At 52.3% G+C, this 12,203-nt stretch overlaps 1 protein-coding gene across 13 annotated transcripts in view; it reads right to left on the reverse strand.

Moving 5' to 3' along the window:
• Positions 1 to 12,203, reverse strand: part of CABIN1 (calcineurin binding protein 1) — a 156,540-nt gene that overhangs the window by 69,263 nt on the left and 75,074 nt on the right. For 11 of the 13 annotated variants that reach the window (XM_046024472.1, XM_046024470.1, XM_046024480.1 and 8 more), the window contains one exon: positions 10,088 to 10,266. In XM_046024472.1, the coding sequence (XP_045880428.1) occupies positions 10,088 to 10,266 (179 nt within the window). The remainder of the gene's footprint in view (positions 1 to 10,087; positions 10,267 to 12,203) is intronic. The other 2 variants (XM_046024479.1, XM_046024477.1) reach the window with 1 other exon arrangement.

Below are 12,203 nucleotides of genomic sequence, written 5' to 3' on the forward strand. Positions count from 1 at the left end.
AAACAGGTATTTTGTTAAGCCTAAGGCAGTCACATTTTTAAAGAGATATAAATACCAAACCAATAATAAAAGACAAAACACAACCTTAAAAAATAAAACTTTGTCTCCAACTTTGTGTATCTGAAAGAGGAAGCTCAATGAAATGGGAATCAAGAGAGCCAAGTTCAAGTCCCTCTCATGCCACTCACTTAGTTGTATGACCTTGAACAGATTAAGCCCCTGACCACCTATGAGTTGCAACTACATATCCCCTCAGAGAGGTCAATGGTACAGCAGCATCTGGGGACACAGGGAGAGAGACAGACATAGCCCCCAGGACTCTCCAATCCTTTGCTCAACTAACTCAAATACTGGGGGACCCCTAGGAGGGCAGAAGTGAGCAGCCTGGTGGGCAAAATACTTGCAACAAAATGTAAAGTTGTTTCAACCAAAACAAAGGCCTGGACTCTGGGAGATCCAGGCTGCCTCAGTTCAAATCCTGCTCAGTCACTTATTAGGTTGGAGAGCCTACCCAATTGCCCTAATTTCTTTACATTTTTGTTTCCTCCTGTGTCAAAACTGTGATACATACAAATGTCCACTTCCCAGAATTGTTAGGAAGATTAAATATGTTAATACATGTAAAGTGCTTGAAACAGGGCCTGATATACCATAAGTGTTGACAAAAATATCACCTCGATTATCAGTATCATTCCAGAAAAACTGGACTGATTTTTCCAAGTAATGTCTCAAACTTGACATTAGAGATTTCGTTCTGAACGGGCAAAGAATTCTGCTTATGATCACGCCTGGGCAGCAGCATGTGGATGGGGTGTAATCACTTCTTAAACACTGACCTGACAGGGTCGTCCCAAGTGGTCCTGCCTGGGCAAAGAAACACAGAATTAGGCCTGTGCTTCCAAAGGCAGCTCTGCCGCTCCACTCTCTTCATGCAGGTCTAATCATAGACCAGGATTTGGAGACAGCGACCTCTCAGACAGCCTCACAGAGTCTGCCATAGCCCTTCCTCCTTAGCTGCCTTTGGAACGTCAACTGCCCAGGAACTGGTGGGTATCAGTATCAGCCTGGCTGGTGCGATGACAGAAACTGGGATGAGAAGTATATCTGAGACCCTTCAGCGGCCAACACAGAAGCTCTGTGTCTCACTAATGGGGGAGCAGAGACTTGGCTGGACCCCTGTCTCACACTCAATGAGGAGCTCTTCCCTGACCGGCAAGGCTGGACCCCAAGGCTCTGTGAGCACCGAATGGGGATTCCTGGCAGGCCTGCAGCCCTCACAAGAAGTCCCAAACATAAGTCCCCAGTGTGAGGGGATCACTTCTCCCAGAGAAATGGCAGGGGCAGCCCATTTGCTGTCTCTGTGGAAAGGTCACCGCAGGAGCTCAGGACTCAGGAGACTCAGACCCACATTCCGATCCCAGATCTGTGACTTGGGCTGCTCCAGGTCTCCCAACATATTAACCACTGCTTTCCCTGCTCTGTCCCCAACACACAAATGGGATCCCCTCAGGGGCCTGGCCTCTTGCCTGGCACGCAGGCCTGAGAGCCCAGTGACCCACCTCGCCCTTCAGCGCTTACTCTGGTCCTGACAAAGAGAACACCGATGGCCCAGACAAGATGGTAGACCACACTCCTGCAGCAAAGAAGTCCTTCTGAAAGGCCAGGGCCAGCACTTTTCGCCAGCATCCAGAGCAGCTGTAGTCACTGCACGGCTGAGCAGCACGTCATGCAGCAAGCGTCTGGGAAGCGCGCCTAGCCGGAGGATCTCACGAGAACTGGCAGACTGCCTGATGAGCTCACGCACTCACAAGCTGTTGGGCTTTGGGCCTAAAGAATCACTAATTTGCTGGAATCCCAGTTGTGATTATTATAAAAACCCTGGATTGGCTTAAGCAAGCGGATATTTACTCCCAACTTGATAATACCCTCTTGATGCTGCCTACGGAGGGAACCTCTACTGCACCCGAGCAAGCAGGGAAGGCAGCAGACTGCACTAAGAATGGCGTGGTAAGACAGGGCAGCACTGGGCTGCAGAGGGGTCTGCTCCCCTGGGAACAAAAATCAGCAGGTGGGGCCTCTGCTAAGACTTTAAAAACCAACAGCCACAGCCAGGGAACAGGACACGTATAGGCAGGCTAAGGGACTGCGACCAGGCCTCCTGATTTTGAGCCTCTCATTCACAAGAGAACCCAGAACAGCCCACCCTCTGAAAGGGCGGAGGGCAAAACCCAACATCAGCCCTGTGGGGCACCGTGGTGATTCTAGACAAGCCCTCATCCTGCGGGTGACTGGAGAACACCTAAGGAGCCCTGAGGAAGGCTGATGCTGGAGGAAAGTGACAGGGATCTGGAAGTTGTAACCGCCACCCCCCGCCCCCACAGTCGAGTGGCACCCCCTGCAGGCAGGCTGTGGGGTCAGAGCTGGAGAGGTGGGAGTTCTGCACACTGAAGTGTCCTGGCTTAGAGCTGGGACCCCCTCCTTACCAGGCCTGTAAAGCAAGGGGGTGGAAGGTGCATGCCAAGGTTCCTGCCCATCCCTGAGAGGGCTGTGTGTCTGGGAAACAGGGTAAGCACTTCACTGCAAATAAGAGCCCGGGGCCAAGTTTCTCTCTAATCCTTTTGGAGAGGGTTGGCACAAAGCTATTTAAAATCATCCTGATTTTGAATACTAGGAAGCAGCCTACACCAAGGTCTCACACCAAGAAGCAAGTCAGATTAAAAGAAAACTAAGTTCATTTCTTTTACATCACTGGGGTGAAGGAGAGGAATGAAAAGCTCTTAGACAATGATTCTATCACTGGGCAGAAGATGCCTCTGGGCAAAGCCCAAAAGACCCTGAGCTTGTCCTGCCTGCCGCATGGCCAGCCGAATTCAGCACAGGCCCATGCAGCACCACGCACAGCATGGACACTAGCACTGTGCCCTGATAAAGGGACAAGGGGAGCCCATATGTGTCTGGCGGGGGGCAGTTCTGGCTTAAAGGGCGCCCAGATTCCCTCCAGGGCTGGCTACAGTCCCACCTTTTCCTCAAAGCAGTCTATGGATATCACATTCCTTATCTGGGACATGGTGGGCCAAGGGTCCAAATGAGCTGACCGATGGCTTTGTGTAACTGTGCACTAACAGCCTGGGGTACTTCCTCCACACCCTCCAGGCACCGCAGGGCACCCCCAGGGTACTGGCCTGTGCTGATGCTCAGAGAATAACCAGATGGGTCTGCCAGGGCTCAGCAGTCAAAGGCTGCTAAGCTGGGAGGCAGTGGCCCTCCCTCCTCTCACCTGCCTGCTGAAGCAGAGCCAGAAGTGGAGAGCAGAGGCAGGCAGAACTGGCTGCCTTCCCGCCTCTGCCACCACCTGCAGGTCCCACAGACTGGCCTAGGCTGGGGATTTTCCTGGCCTCCTGGTCCTGAGGCAGAGCAGAAGACCAGTGGAAAGCTCTTTTGCACAGGAGAGCCCAACTCGGCTAAAGAGGCAAACTTCCTATAGGACTGGGTGGAGAGGGCCTTTCAGGGAAGCATGGACCTAAAAGGGGACACTAGGGATTGCCCACAGCCCAAGATCCTAATTTCTTTAAGTAGCTGCCCAGAGATCAAAAGGAGAGAAGACACACTAGTGGACAGGCTGGACAGGCTGTCTCTGCTCTTCCTCAGAATATTCTTTTAAAAGTCTGCCCACACGAAACCTGTTCATACTAAATTAATATTTGTGGCAGAATTATAAATATGTCATTCTCTTATTGCTAATCACTAGAATGTTTCACATCTCTGCCCCTGGGCCACCCCTGCCCCTCCCTGGAACCCTTAGAGGGATGTCCATCTGCCAGTCAACTGCTGATGACACCTTCTACTTCGGAGGTGGGACCTGCAGGGCCAAGTGCAAAGGAATGGCAGCTGGGTACAGAGGGAAAGGGATCTGGCTTGGTGACAGAAAGGCTGTCCATTCCACTGAGTGTGAGAGCAGACTATCCTGAGGATTTTTGGGTTCATGTTTGACTCAGTTCAAATCCCTTGAACATTTTCAGGATTTCCAGGCCAACCTAAAAGAGCTCTTTGCTTGCAAGACACAAGTTTCCTAGTACATTCTCTCCAGCTGCTCCAGCAGTTAAGACTAGAAACAGTTCACAACCATTTATTTCATCAGCTCAGTTCAATGAAAGTTTGAGGGAAAAGGTATGGTTGTACCATTGAAATCTGCACAAACTCTGATTGGTGAACTCCGAAAAGATCACAAATGCTCTGCCAAGTAGAAAGCAACAGGTTTCTAAGAATAGTAAACTTGGGTGGGATCAATATTTTGACAAAGCTCTCAACTGGATTAACTCTGCCCCAGTGGGTCCCTCCCTGATGACCATCAGGAAAGAACACATCCGCTGGAAGCTAGCCTAGCTGTATGGGAGGGGCGCCCTCTGGCAGGCCAAGGAGCCTGGACAGACACCCAAGAAAAGAGAGATACCAGACACACTAGGACCCCTGAAAAAGAGGCAGAACAAAGAGGCAGCAGGTGGGCATGAGAGTATCACTGTGGCCAGTGCTTAGACAGCAGCACCAGCCCTCTGGGCCCTGGATGCTCAGAGCTGGGAGAAGACTTGGCCTCACCATGTGACCCTCACCATGCATCACTCTGTCACATTGTGCCTAGAGCAAGAGTTCTTGTGCCACTATCTCAGGCCCAGCTGGTTTCCCAAGCTCTCTCCCTGCAAGGTCTCTCTTCCTCCCACCCCCAATCACCTCAGTATCCAAACATGGTGGGATTCTCCAATGTCCATGTCTTTGTTCCCACTGACCCTCACCTGAAACAGCCCTGCAGACCTCTCTGGAGGGCTACCTCCTCCAGGAAGTCCTCCCAACCCACTATGCCTCCCAGCCAGCTCACGGCATTCCCTCTTGGCACCAACCACTGGCCCAGGACACCACCTAGGAACACAAAGATCCAACCAGGCAGGAGGGATCAGGGTGCCCTCCTCTTGGCTTTCCGCATGGGGCCCTGTTCCATGCCCAGCACGCAGCAGGCACTCAACATATGCTGTGACCAGCTTCAGCCTGGAGAGGTTTCTTGGAAGATAAGAATGAAGAAGAGAAGGAAGGTGACTGGCTCTGCCCTCTGACAGCATCCCTCCCTGACCCAGCATCAGTCCCCACCCTGCACGGGCACATGCAGGCTCTCCTAAGCTTCCCTACAAGCCTCTCCCATGCTGAAGACGTCTGCTTGAGGCATATAGCTTGCCTCCCGTGAGCTGACTTCTCCCTCGCCCTGGGAAGGGAGGCTGGTGAGGACTAATGACATGCACAGCCCCCTGCCTGAGCCTGGACACCGTGCACCGTACACACAGGGCCCACCTCAGAGCAGCTCGGCTACTGTGCACGATGTGCATTTTTACACATTTGTCCTTGTGAGCATAGCTTGGTATCTTAGAGTCTGTCGTCTTTGTTACTTTTTTAAAGCCAGAAAGAGCAAAGCAATGGAAATACAGGACTAAGCCGCCTGCCAGGCGGACATGTGGTTGGAGGAGGCCACCACTGCATCTGGCCAGAACTGAGAACATGGGCTGTGGGCAGAAGCCAAGCACATCAAACACACACTCTCCAAATCACAGGACCAGCAGATGTGGAGGAGCTCCTGGTCACAGGGGAGCAGGGAGCCGGACTGAGGACTAAGCATGCGGTCTGCGCTGTCCCCTGAAGCGAGCCGTGACAGTGCAAGCAGAAAGACATAGCCTGGAGAACAGAGTGTGGTCAGGGTTAGGGGCAGCACGGGCAATATTGGTGGAGGCAGTGTGGGTGAGCAGGCGAGGATGAGCACAGATGGGACACGACACAAACAGTGACAGCATGGCGGGTGAGGACAGATGGTCACATGGGAGCTTGCTTGGGCACCCTGGGCTCCCAATATGGCCCACACCCTACAGCCTGGGGCTCAACGCAGGCTCTATTCATGCCTTAAGTGGGGCCAGATGGGTATCCTGCAACCCTGAACACCAGCCTCCATGGCTCTTACTCTCCTGACCCCCGGCTTGTTCTCTCTTCCCACCCTTCACAGTAAACACTGATACACCCCTAGACCTTGGCTCAGCTTTTCATCCTCAGCGAGGCCTTCCACCCACCAAGGCCAGACCAGGTCTCTTGGGGGTGGTTTCAGTTGCACCCTGACCCTTAGCTGATTCACAGCTTCACACCTGCCTTCCCCAAGCACCTGCAGCAGGATCCAGGATTGTTCCATGCACCCAGCACAATGCTGATGGGCACTGGATGGGCATGGCCATTGGCTAGCTAAAGAACGCCATAGAAGGCTCTGCCTCAGACTGACCACAGGGCAAGCCCTCTGCTCTCTGAGGCCCTTTGTGGCTCCGAGATTGTCAGGTGACACGGAGCATGGCAGGCAGACAGCAAGGGTCTTGGCAGTCCAGCAGAGCCACTAGGTACACATCCTGAAGGCTGGCTGAGCCAGGCGAAACTATGGACCAAGGCATCCTGTAACAGCCCTGCTCCTTGGGCCTTGCTACTGACAAACCTCTAACAAGCAAAGCAAGGAAATGCACACAGATCCAGTCTCCATCAGGTCAGCAAATACAGGACCTGCCCAGTGTTAGCCTTCTCTGGCCTGGGGTGGAAAAGAGACTTAGACCCAAACTTTCCCCTGGCTCCACCCCAGCTAGGCAGATAGCCCTAGATGAGGGCCCAATTGCCCCAGCTCGGATTCTTCCCAGGACACTGGACACGTGGCCAAGCCTGCAGGGCTGCTGTGAGAATGGGACCCCAGGCACCTCCCCTAGAGCCCAGCCCAGAGCAATCACACACTGCTACATGGTGGGACCCAGTTACTCACACACACACTCACATACTCCATGCCAGGGAGGCGTTAGAGAATTTGTTTAGAAATCTCATTATGCCCTATTTGAACATGGGTAAACAGAGATCACTGGGAGCCCCTTGAGGGTCACAACGTACTCCCTATGTGATTTCCTTTTCTCGGTCTGAAGTGTTAACACTAAGGATTTCAGGACTTTGAACAAGTCCCAAGATGGAAAGGAAAAATAAGGTAGCCAGGGAGGAGTGGTCAGGCAGGGCTGCCAGTAGTGGTGGCCATGACTTAGTTCGTCCTCTGTCTCAGTCTCTCTCTCAGCTTGGCCAAAGGGCCCTTCTTCAGGTCAGCTGTGGGTACCCTCCCAGCCTCTCTCAGAATAGCTGGCTTTCACACCTGACCGTGGTGGAGTCTTAGAGCAACCCAAGGGCCATACCAAGGGTTTTCAGCCAGAGCTGTGGACAGACCGTAGGAAGCTTCCAATGCTAGTGCAAGATGGCACAAGAGTACAGGTGGGGCCAGTCCAGAGAGCAAATGTGGGTCCTACCAAGAAGCCATTATCAAATGTCAAGTATCTACATAAAATGCGAAGCTATTTTTCTAGATCTCTTTTAAAAATTTACACCAAACAAGAATTGACCCCAGCTGATTTCTGATTTTGAAGCATAGGTATACAAAAGTAGAAGGGCGGCTTGAAAGCAAGGTATCCTAACTGTACCCAAGGGAAGTCCTAATGCCTGGCCCTGTCTAGCTGGTAACAACTTAGCCTCTGACAGACTCCAAGCTGCATGAGACTTGGGCCCAGAAAGCTGGAGGCCAAGGCCTACTCAGAGGCTATTGCCCCCAAGGGCATCACTTGCCCCTTCTCTGAGGCCACACCACTGGCCTAAGAGAGACAGGGTGCAAACCAAGGATGACCAGGCCCAGACCCAGATTCCTCCCACTATGCGGTGCTGCATGGCCATTGCACCAACTCTGATGCCCAGGGGATGACTGCATCCAGGATGTGGCTACAACGTGTGCACACCCTCCTTTCTTTAATACCTATGAGAAAAACATTACTCCCATTCTACAGCCTGGGGAAGCCAGTCCAGGTGAGGAAACAGGCTCAGAGTGAAGTCCCTTACTTGAGGTGGCCAAGCAAGGTAGCAGTGGGGCTGGGATTAAAATGCAGATCCCCCTGACTCCATGGCCTGCTCTGCCCTCGTCTCCCTGTCTGATCTCAAGTGGGTTCCTGAACTGCTTCTCTTGGTTGCTGCCAGGGCTGGAAGCACTCATCGGTCTTCCTGTCGAAGGGCTCGGCTATTGTCTAGAGTGAAGCACTAATGTCCTGTCCTCCCACAAGGGAGGCTGGTCTCGGGCAGAGGAGTTGTATGGGAAGTGTGAGGCCACTCATTCTTCTCCCGGGGCTAGTTAGCCACAGGAGGTGGGAGCAGAAGTGGGCAGTGCAGGCCTTGAGACTACCAGCGTATCCCCTGACATGAGCAAGCTGCTGCTTCTGCCAGAGCCAGGGCCTTTCCCTACAAGCTAGTCTAACCACTGAAAGGGCCACTTTAATATTCTCAGAGCATGGCTATTTTAGGGCACAAACATTTTCCTGTTGCAGACACCTCTCTTTCTGCGGTGAGGAGGGCAGGAGTTCTGAAGGCACCCACAGCAGGCCTGTATGGAACCAGAGCTTCCTGGTACACTGGGCTGGGACTGGTGAAGGGAGACCATGGTTCCACATCATTGACAGAAATTGCTTTGAAAAAAAAATTTTTTTTTATAATCACTGAAAAATGTACAACGACTGAAATTTTATTTGAGCCTCTATGTATGTCTCCCTCTGCAACTTCCAGAGCAAATAACTATCATGTCAGCACTCAGGACAGGTCATACCCGTGCCTGCCCCCAACACTCTGCTTCCCTAGAGCTACATGTGCTTGGGACAGCTGGGCAGCGGTGCCAGAAAGCATCATGGCCTCTCCTCTCTTCCTCTCTGCTCCGGGGTGTGCCCACACCAGGGAAGTCACTCTCAACTCTAGGGGCTTCTGCCACCCAACCTCAGCTCAAATCTGCAGGGCTGGGAGGGGTGCCAGCCACAGGCCTGTGGACAGCCACAGGAGGCATTCCTTTCTCATGAAAGCTGGCCTGATGTGGAATCCTCACAGGAGCACCTGGCAGAAACCAACTTGCAGAGTGGACTGATGAAAGGTGGGGAACAAGGAAGTTTCCCTGTTGAACTCGGGTTAAGTAAGAAGGGGAAGGACCTTGTGTCAGGACATGTGCAGGGCTGAGTTGGTTCTCTGGGGCACAGGGAGGTGGCACAGTCACACAGCAGCATGCACTCAGCTCCACAACCTGTCTGTCCACACATTCCCCGCAGGCCAAGCAGAACCCAGGAGGGGGTGCTGCAAGTCTCCTCTCCTCTCAGATCACCAAATCCCCGCCCAGAGGGGTCCCTCACATCATCTTTCTTTAGGGCTTCCCTAACCCTGCTCTCACACCCTTCCCTCACAACACCGCAGGCTCTGGGAACCCATGTGATGGGTGAGGGGTTGTCCCATGCCCTGGGGAGGGCAGAGCAAGGCCTGTTTCCCCACGGCCTGATGGTGATCATTGACTTGTGAGCGAGGGCCCGCGTGTCTGTCAGCATTGTCACTGCCTCCCTAGGGAGCCACTTTTACACCCTCTCGGTCCGACTTGGTTCATTCCAGCAAAGACTTTATCACAGCTTAGTGCTGTAAAGGTGAGGAGAACATGAAGAAATCAAGCTATGAGGTCAGCATGCGAGCCTCCTAATGTTAGTAAGAAATGTGGTTCAAAGGTCGCCACCTGCCCTATCCCATGTGGGACGGCTTCGTTCACAGTCCCAGCTGATTCCCACCACCCCGCTGTCTGGACTCCCAGGGGTGATAGACTCAGCTTCCCACGGTGGTCAGAAGGACACGCTGTAATAATGCCAGCACAATGCCAGCATCACTGGGCTGACTGCACAGAGGCCACTATAGGCAGCCTGCAGACCCTGACAGCTAGTCCACAGAATCTCAGAGTGGCGAGATGCCTGAGTCTGCCCTGCCCCTTCCCAGCCCCCAGGTGGGTTAGCTGGCAGGTGGCGACCCCGAGCATGTTTTGGAAGCACAGAGTCACCGTGAGGCCATGAGGTTAATGAACAGCCGCAACATTGCCCGTGTCACTCCAGACCCAGCACCCCCCCTCACCAAAACAAAGCGAATCATCACCCAAAGCACCCTCCCCCGTGATTGGTGTGCCGCCCTGGGCTGGCAGTAGGGAGAACAGGGACTGTACCGTCCGGCGTCGCCTGCTGGTGGGGTTTTTTACATTTGACGTAATCGTGGTCAATCGGAGTAGCTGTGTAAGGTGGGGATGTCAGACCTGGGCCAGACGAGGAGGGGAGGGAGGCTCCGGGGCCCGGCAGTGTCCCAGCTGAAGAGTGGGAGTCCTCGTCCACCAGGCAGGCCTTCTCTCTGTGGGAAAATGGTTGGGGTGCAGGTCAGAATCTCTACATCCTGCTGAAATGGGACATGTGCTGGTCTGAAACAGTGCCCTTCTTGACTGCTGGACCCAATGCCACCTTCAAGGGCCTCCTCTGCCCTCCTACGGCCCACTGCTCCCACACACATCAAAGGACTTGCCCCTCTGGCTGGTGATCCAAGGTGCTGAAGGAGCTGCCCCCATGGCACCCACTTGGGCTCTGGCCCCCAACTGGCCACTATCCACCCATCCCAGGTCCCCTCCATGCCAAGTCAGCACCCACACATGTGATGCCTGAGGCCTGACAGATTTAATTCCCAACAAGATACAGACAGAGAAAACATCTGGATTTGGGGTGTCTGGGTGGCTCAGTTCGTAAAGCAGCTGCCTTTGGCTTAGGTCATGATCCCAGGTTCTGGGATCAAGTCCTGCCTCACGCTCCTTGCTCAGCAGGGAGCCTGCTTCTCCCTCTACCCTTCCCAGCTGCTTGTGATTTCTCTCTCTCTCTAGTAAATAAAAAATATTTTCAAAAAAATCTGGGTTTACTGCAAGCTCCCATGTGTATAAGGAAATCTGCTACAACACTGTTGAGCAAAGAAGTTAGAAATACCTGAAATGTTCCATCAAAATGGCTATAGAAAACATGCTGCACCCATGCTATGGAATAAGACACAGCCCCAGACTGCCAATAACCACCAGAAAGAAGAGAGTGAATAGGGTACTATCTCTACGGATAGGGTCCCAGACCTCTGGTTAGGGGAGAAGTATGTTCTAGAATAGCCCCTTCAGTAGTTTGTTTTTACAAAATAAAAGAAACTCTATAATGTACATAAATATAAGTGTGTGTAAATGCACAGATAATTATTTGAGAAAAGGAACAAAGAATAGTGGCTAATTCTGGAGAGAAGAAGGGATTTGTCACATTTTAGCCTATATGTTTATATATAGCCAGAATTTTCCATAATTTGAACATATTCATATATTATTTGTATAATTTAATAATATTTTAAAAGACTTTATTTAGTTATTTGAGAGTGAGAGAGAAAGCATGAGTTGGGGGGGAGAGGCAGAGAGAGAAGGAGAAGAAGACTCCTCCGCTGAACAGGGAGCCTGACATGGGGCTCCATCCTCGGACTCTGGGATCATGACCTGAACCGAAGGCAGATGCCTAACTGACAAAGCCATCCTACCCCTATAATTTAGTAATTTTTAAAAAATATGTATCTATTTGAGAGAGACAGAAGGAGAATGAACACATGCAAGGGGGAGGGGGAGAGAATCCCAGGCAGACTCCCAGCTGAGCGTGGAGCCTGGCACAGGGCTCAATCCCATGACCCTGAGATCATGACCTGAGCCGAAATCAAATTGGACACTTAACTGACTGAGGTACCCAGGCATACTGATAATTTTTTAAAAAGAGTTACAATCAATAAAAGAGAACATCACTGTACTTGGGGGCTCTCTGTGACTATAAAGTACACATGTATAATTTCTAGGGCACACCACATCCACATCTCTCCCATAAGACAATGGGCCTCAAGGACAGAGCCTAGGCACAGGTCTCTCTTGCACTTGGCTGAGCCCTGCGCAGTGCCCAGACAGGCAGGAGCACAGAGGAGAGGCAAGCTGAGCCAAAGCTCTAAGATGTGGACACCAGGGCAAAAGAAGTCGGGCCACAATCAAGGGGAGGCCCAGGGGTCCTCCCCGGCCCAATGAGGGTACCATACCATGGCCCTAGCATCCCCATGCTCTCTGGCACAATAGGAAGAGCCTGCAATCTTCTCTGCTTCTTGGGAGAAAAGGCAGCACACATGCCCTAATAAGTTCCCAGCTTTTACGAGGGACCATGGAAAAGGACCCAGGAGCAAGAGCCTGCAACATGAAAACTGCTTTCCTACAGTGTTCTGCATAGGGCAGAGCTGTGCCCTAG

Source organism: Meles meles, chromosome 12 (assembly GCF_922984935.1).
Source record: "Meles meles chromosome 12, mMelMel3.1 paternal haplotype, whole genome shotgun sequence".
NCBI lineage: Eukaryota > Metazoa > Chordata > Mammalia > Carnivora > Mustelidae > Meles > Meles meles.